The sequence below is a fragment of the Xenopus tropicalis genome, chromosome 2 (genome assembly GCF_000004195.4).
Source record: "Xenopus tropicalis strain Nigerian chromosome 2, UCB_Xtro_10.0, whole genome shotgun sequence".
Classification (NCBI taxonomy): domain Eukaryota; kingdom Metazoa; phylum Chordata; class Amphibia; order Anura; family Pipidae; genus Xenopus; species Xenopus tropicalis.
In genome coordinates, this window is record NC_030678.2 from 43,924,675 (window position 1) to 43,932,613 (window position 7,939).

Genomic DNA, 7,939 nt, shown 5'->3' on the forward strand with positions numbered 1-7,939 from the left:
CTCATGTAAAATGTGCTCACATATGGAGCACTGGGGAGGGGAAGTGCAGAAAACTTCAGCATGTCCTATCCCCAGTGCTTTGTATGTGAGCAAAATGCTGAGGGGGGACGGAGAATGGGGGCGACTTTTGGGCACCCTACAATGAAATCCGGTGCTGCCCTTGTAGCGATGATAATGTGGCTGTTGTTGCCCATAAGTGTGAGAGCTCTATTTTGTTTATGTCTATCCTTTACATAACAGCAGACAGCAAACTGACTGTAGTATGAATACACATCTTTAAGGTTTTGCAGAAGACCAAGTGGCCCTAGGCAATATGAGATAAGAGTGACAGGCTATAAAATCTTATATTCTGCTTGGTTAAATTCTTTGGTTCACCACAATTTGTTATGCGCACTGCAGCTTAGAGCAGGGGTAGGGAACCTTGGCTCTCCAGCTGTTATGGAACTACCAGTCCCACAATGCATTGCAGGAGTCTGACAGCCACAGTCATGGTTAATTAAGGAAAATGCTTGCTGGGATTTGTAGTTTTATCACAGCTGGAGAGCCAAGGTTCCCTACCCCTGGCTTAGAGGAAACATTAGTCCTTTTTATGGCATCTGTTGGTAATTTTACCAGAATTTTACATTTACACCTAAATTGAAAGTTAAAATAAGCTGGAATTTATTTAGTGCTGTGTGGTGTATTCCTATGGCACAGCTTTATAAATAGGCCCCATAGTGTCAATTCAGCAGCTGGTTATCCTAGCAAGGGAGTTGGACAGCCTGTCCTAATCCCATACAAATTGCAAGGATGGGTATTTATTGGTGTTCAAAGGCAGAATGTACTTTCTCAGCTTCTTCCATCTATTATTTGAAGTCTATGAAGTCATTGCTGGATGCCGGGAATAGCTCATGCAAAGAAAACATATTAGATGTGCTGTGTGGGCCATGTCTCTTGCAAATCAGCACTTAGTTACCTCAATAAATATTTGATCAGGTAATAGAATGGAAGCTTAAAAGTTTCATTTATATGCTGAATATACTAAAAATAACTAGCCATCGCTGCTGCAGATAAGGATACATTCTGCTAATACTTCTTTTGGTTAAAATATTATAGACCCGTGTACTGAAATACACCTGAATATATATGTTTTACATGAATAATGCATGCAAGCAGGGTCAGTGGCTGGTGAATTTTCCCATGCTCGGTATTTATAGTATCACCACTGTATCAGATGTGCTGCATGTCAGGAATAGGAGGTCACCATTCGGAGTTAAGAATATTGGTCTGATTTGCTAGAACAGCAGACAATTCTTAACTCTACAAAGTTCTTTTAGGGCCATACACACAGGCAGCATAGGACAGGCAGTACATACAATGTATGTAGGTGTGAAGAGATGAACAATGTGGGTGATTACAGCCTGAGCCTGAGGTGTGAACACTGCAGGGGATGAACAATGCAGAGATTAAAAGGTGTGAACAACACAGGGGATTAGACTTTTAAACAATACAGGGGGATTGCAGCCTGAATCTGAGGTGAGAACCATGCAGGGGGGCAGTTAATCTCAGTACTGATACTATTTAAAGCTTACTCAAAGGTAAGCCATCAAAGCAGCCAGACAGGTGGGGGGCCACACAGAGGGGGGTTGCGGGTCGCGGGCCACAAGTTGGACAGCCCTGTCATAGATGATACACATCCACTAGATGTACAGGTGCAGGTATATAACTGACTGGGCAGAACAGAGCTGGGATCTAGAAAAGTAAATTCTTTGTGCCCTGCACAATATATCATCACCTTTAAAGTTATGTTTTTAAGAAAGTGTTATTTGGTAAATAAAAATATAACAAACAATATTGATACCATTAGTTCTTGACCCTGTATAAAAGGAGCCAAGTGACCTATTTAATGGAGATTCCAATGAAAACCAATGGCCTTTGGAACAGCAATACATAAAGATCTTCCTAGGAATTATTTCCACTAGTTACTGTGTAGGTGAGGACCATTATATACCGCAGAACTCCTGGAGTAACAAATATAATGTTATGTTGGGGTCTTCAATATGGGACTTATAGGGAGTTGTTGTGTCTTATGAAATATTTCCCAAAAGGGCTGCTTTCTTCAATGAAGCTGATAGCACTGCAACTTTATCACTTGCACTTCTAACCGGCCTCTGCCTCTTGCTCTCTCATTTATCATTCCCGAGCAAAGTGCAAAAAATTGTAAAGTAAGAGTAAAGTATATCCATTTTTTGCGTTTTGCACCTTATATGCATCTTGTACCCAAACTGCAAAGTTTTGTGCTCAGTTTGCTTAAACATAGCAACCTGATAATTCATTGCAAACTAGAGAGCTACAGAACAAACTGTTAAGATGAGTTTTAGATAAACAGTAGCTTTCAGTTCCTAAAGTACCCAAGCATAGCAAATATGTCTGCAAAGATCCAAGAAAATATGCAACTGATTAATGTATAGAAGAACATATGATAATTGCTAGAAAAAGAAATGCAAACCTGATACCAGAACATAAATGAGCATTGTTATTGGATACATATAAGTACACACAGTGCTGTGGCCCTGTTTGGTGAAAATAGCTTGGGATATAAATAGAAAGCATAAACTAAACTTAGTGCTATCACACTGCTTGCTTCTATGGAGTACTTGCAACATCTGGCTGGAAAGAGGGTTCTAACCCTTGGTTCTCCACTTATACCCAGTCAGGCAATGCTTAAATTGGATATTTTGTGTTGTTCCTATTGACTCAAATGAACTTCAAAGGGAACTCAAGTTTTGAATCAATATTCTAAAACATTTTGTAGACACTTTTCATTTTTATCATTTTTGTTATGTTTGATCTAACCTTTTCACTTGGCTTCCCAAGGTAACTGACCACAGATAGGAAATAGACTGGAAAATGAATAAGGGAAGGCCTGAGTTGAACAGATATAATAAATTGTCTACCCTCACAGTTCACCTTCTGCTCATTGCTCATCTCTTTTGGCTACTGCTTTAGCTGCTCATACAGACTTCTTGCAGTAGATTATATAATTCTGCACAAAGAAATGATGTATAATGGGGCTGGCTGCACAGAATCTGATCAAAATGTTCTTCTGTACTGCCTACCCTGGAACACAGAAACTGGTTACAAGTCATAAATGCCTATTTCCTGGTCCAAATGATAAAATAGACTAACTGAACTAAAATTGTCAGTGACCTGGTTAATTACATATATAAATTATGCAATTTTAATGCTCCAGAAAACTCTTGAAAGTATACATTGCAAAACAATACATTAATGAAAAATAAACTATAAAATCAGTCTATTAGCATTTAACATACCCTCAAAGATTCCTGTCTACTGGGGCAAAGAAACTTTTTATTATGTCTAATAGCTAGCCGTATCTGATTTTCCCATGCAGTATCTATAATAAATAGCTCTGGATACTGATGAGAAACAGAAAAAATAGGCTTTCTTTAATCGGACTGCTGTGGGCATCTGTATATGATTTAAAGGGGTTGTCCACCTTCAATTTTTTTTCTATATGCAATTGGTCTTTATTTTTTATTATCTGCATTTTTTTTAATTATTTCTCTTTTTGTTCAGCAGCTTTCCAGTTTTGAAAAGCTATCTGGTTGCTAGGGTCCAATTTAACTTCACAACTTGGCAGTGGTATGAAAAAGATTGGAATATGAATAGAGGAGGGTCTAAATAGAGAGATAGGTAATAAAAAGTAACAATAACGATAACATTGCAGCTTCGCCAAGCAATATTTTTGGCTGCTGGCATCAGTGACCCCTGTTTGAAAGCTGGAAACAGGCAGAAGAGGAAGGAAAATAATTAAAAAACTATATATATATATAAAAAAAATGAAAACCAGTGAAAAAGTTGCTAAGAATGGGCCATTGTATAACATACTAAAAGTATAACCAGAAGAAGCAACTTGGATAAGTGGTAAAATATCTTCCAAAAAACTCAGAAAAGTCCAGTTGTTTTAGACTTAATTCTACTAGATACTGTATGAATGAAACCTGGATGAATGAGAATCTTCATAGACAACCAGAAGGTGAACCACCCCTTTAATAGATTTATACTGGTCAGTAAAATGATTAAGAATCTTTTCTGGGTTGGTTCCCTAACAATTTAGGGTTACAACCATCCTAAATCCTTACATAATTTGTATAAAGAAGAAGCTTACTTAGCTACGTGGACACATTTGCCTACAGTTTAACAAAGAGGATCATAATGTGGTTGACAACACATCAGTCATGGCAATAATTGCATCCTAAATAATGTGTTCATTTATGCACAACCACAGAATATAATCAAGCATATTAACAGCAAAGAAAAAACACAGCTACATTTAAATTAATTGTAATCATAACGACTTCAAATTAATTGTAGTCATAAGGACTTGATTGCTGTTCTAGTTAATCCATATTTCCTTTATAAATATGAATTTGCGATTACAGTTGTGCATGTGTAGGTAGAGAAAGTCATAGCCTGAGGTGTTACATTGTCATAAGCCATTTAAAATCATTTGTGAGAATGACGCGCACAACACAAGCTGACAAAAGACTGAGAACGAAAATTCCCAGGTCAACATGACTAATCATCCAGAGACTCGGCAAAACGCATTGGTGCTGCAGCAGCACATTACTCATTGCTTCCTGTGCAGAAGGAAGAGATAAGAGATGAAGAGCTTCACTATATTCATTTCCACTTACATTACAGTAAATCTAACAGTGATAATCATATCCAATAAACAACTGTTCCTTGACTAAAGGCTAAAGCATATTAGGGCCAATCAATAACTGTATGTAGTACGTAAACAAGCTTGTCTCATGTATATGAACACAACTAGTGACCAGTGCAGTGTCGAGGCCTCTGATCATCCCCTAGAACTTGTCCCAACTAACCATCCTTCTCACCTTGCAAACCCCAAAAACAAACTCACAAAAAGTCCAGGGTGGATATGAAAGGCCACAGCATTATTTACATGAACAATATAGTATAAAAAATGGTAACAGCTCAGCAGGAATTCTTGCCAACAAAAATGGCACAGGAATAGACTGGTCACCCGCCATGCCAGCTACCAGGCACAGCGCCATTCAGATGAGCAAGGGAGAGCAGTCTCACTCTGCACCTCTACCTCCTGGGATCACTACCCAAGCTGGTGCTTAATTGCACTCTGGTGAACAGGGGAATTACCTCCCATCTCCACACCACAACTGTGACAAAACCAATTAAACCCCCATTCCTCAATTGGGGTTGGGGGGGCAGGATGTTCCACCATGTGCTTCCAAAATGTAAGTACAAGTTCTAGTAACCCCTCCTTGTACAATCTCTCCGACCACACTCCACCCCCTCCTTTTCTACGCTATACACACAACTCAAACCCTGTCCTCCCTGCCTTCCTAACCTGGTCAAGGTCCCCCCCACCCCCAACCCTTTGATGTCCAGTGAGCTCCATTTTTGATGGCTCTTTTAATATATGTAGGGAACTGGTAAATTATGCCTTTTCCCACTCTGTGGTCCCCTAGTTCTCTAGATAGCTATAAGGGTCCTTAATGTAATGGGAAGTAAGTCCCTTGTTCCTGGGTCATAGCATGACCCCTTGTGCATTTCCACACTTTGGCCATAAGGTGTCACTGTGGGTATAAAAGGCTGAGCAGCCATGAGGCAAAAAGCCATTTTGTGGAGCTCTCTCCACAAGAGGAGAGCTCTACTCTGAATAGGTAGCTTTAGAAAGAATAGGCAGTTCCTGTTATAGATCACACTAGGTGTGATAGACAGGCAGGGCTATTTAGTGAGCCGCATTTGCTCCAACCAGGCTTGTAGAGGCATTATAAGCCGGGTGTAATACTGCCCAGAGTAGGGTAACAGTGTACAGACCTAGGGTTAGATAGTGATCACCCAGGTTCCACTGGAAGCATATACCTGAAAGCTGGGAGTTAACCCCTTGTGCCCTACAGCTAAAGGGTCAGTGTGACATATTCTTGTAAGTACTGCCTATGCTGTGAAATGCTACTACCTGCCTATTCTGTAATTACTCCTAAGTGGCTGTGTAAATAAACAGTTCATGGTTTCAATGTTAAGAACCACTGGCGCCCATTTATTGAGAAATACAACACATATCCAACTGGCCTCCATACAAAGCGAGGGCTCACCCCTGAAGGATACAGTCTCATCCTGGGTAAAATACGGTGTATTTTGTGGTAATTAAAGGGCTAATTTACTATAAGCTTACATTTGGCGCGGCCAAAGTGGGGCCTGTACCAGGTGTTGTGTTGTGAGAAAGACGCTGGCAGGAAACTTCTGTGGTTCTTAGTTTCCGCACGCCACGTCTACTAATAATTAAGGTACAATGGAGGCAGAGCAGAAAAACCCTGAGATAGGAAGTGAAATGGATGACATGACCATGATAGAGCACTGTGAAGTATATGAATGGGCAGTGTATGAGAAAATAAATCCACGGCAAGCATTTGCTGTGGACCGAGTACACAGGGACAAACCCTTGGACCTTGTCGATAAAAATGTGGAAAGTTATGACAAGTTGCCCGGCTCTTATCGGCTTGCTGACAAGACATCACGAAAAAAGGGGTGTTTAACATTATTATATAGGGCTCCGAGGGATGTGTTTGATAACACAGGGCCCTATACTATTTTCCCAGAGGGTGCCTTTCCTGATGGCTGCCCGGTTGTATACTCCAAGCGATGCAGGTCTGAGACAGAGAAGGGTGGTGTGAAAGTGGAAGCACCGACACCCATGGCAGTATCAGAGGGTGTGGAGCGTATGAAAATAAGAGAGTCTGGCCCTCTCACAAACTATAGTCCTCAGACCGTTGTGGTAGCAAAGACTAAATACCCAAAGCTGAAGGTTTTCTCAGGGATGGCCCCTGTCCCTGAGGGAGAGCAGGAGTTTGAGGAATGGCAAGAAGCTGCTATCCAAATGATAGAAGAATGCCCCTGCTCAGAGAGGGAGAAAAAGATTAGGCTAACTGAAAATCTGCTTCCCCCTGCTAGCCGAGTGGTAAAGATGTTTTGCAAAGCCCACCCTGACGCTTCAGTTAGAGACTGTTTAAGGGCGCTAGAGGATGTATATGGTACCTGTGACAATCCTCACACCTGGCTTCATATGTTCCAAAGTTTGAAGCAGAGAGAGGGAGAGGATATTTCAGCCTTTATTAAAAGATTGGAAGATGCCTTGTGGAAGTTGGTATCTAAGAATATAATTACTATTGCTGAGGTAAATGAAAAAAGGAGAAATCAGCTCATGTATGGGATGTTAGGAGGACATCCGGTGGCCACTGAACTGCGTATAATGTATCGCCATGGGTCACCCCCTGCCTTAAGTGAGCTTATGAGTAAGGTGAAGGAACAGGAGGCTGAACTCAGATACCTCTCCCATTCAGCCAAAGCCAAAGCTCTACCTCCTCTCCCAGGAAGTCAATAAAAGGAGACTCTATGGGACAGCTGGGAAAGAAAGAGGGCTTCTCCCCCAAGTCTCCCAAGTATAAAGCGCATAATTATGTTGGCCCCTCAGCACGATCAGAGTGTTACTGTTGTGGACAGACCGGGCATCGGGTTCATCAGTGCCCTCTTCCAGCTAATCAGCCAGATATTCATAGTAATGTGGGACAGCTCCCCAAGAAAAGGAGGAGACTTGTAAAGAATTCCTGGCCCAGGAGTCTACCTGGTATAGGGCGTAGGTGCATCTTTAGCCTCCTAGTAAATGGTGTTCCAGCCACTGCTTTATTTGACACTGGCTCTCAATTGACTATTATATACCGGCCCTTCTATCAGCAATACCTCAGCCATGTCCCTTTACAGCCTGTGGGTCTTGTGCCTGTTTATGGAGTGGGAGAAAATCCTGTCTACATGGATGGATGTTTGGAAGTGCAGTTGCATATCCCTGGCCTGGTGGGAGACAGTGAGCCCCCACTTAAAGTTATTGCTTATGTGA

The 7,939-nt window shown here is 41.2% G+C and overlaps 1 protein-coding gene across 1 annotated transcript; it reads left to right on the forward strand.

The window, feature by feature from the left end:
- Window positions 1-6,340: 6,340 nt before the first annotated feature.
- On the forward strand, window positions 6,341-7,429 carry LOC101734461 (paraneoplastic antigen Ma2). The gene has a single exon (XM_004912326.1). The coding sequence runs from the start codon at window positions 6,341-6,343 to the stop codon at window positions 7,427-7,429; it is 1,089 nt and encodes a 362-aa protein (XP_004912383.1).
- Window positions 7,430-7,939: the final 510 nt, after the last annotated feature.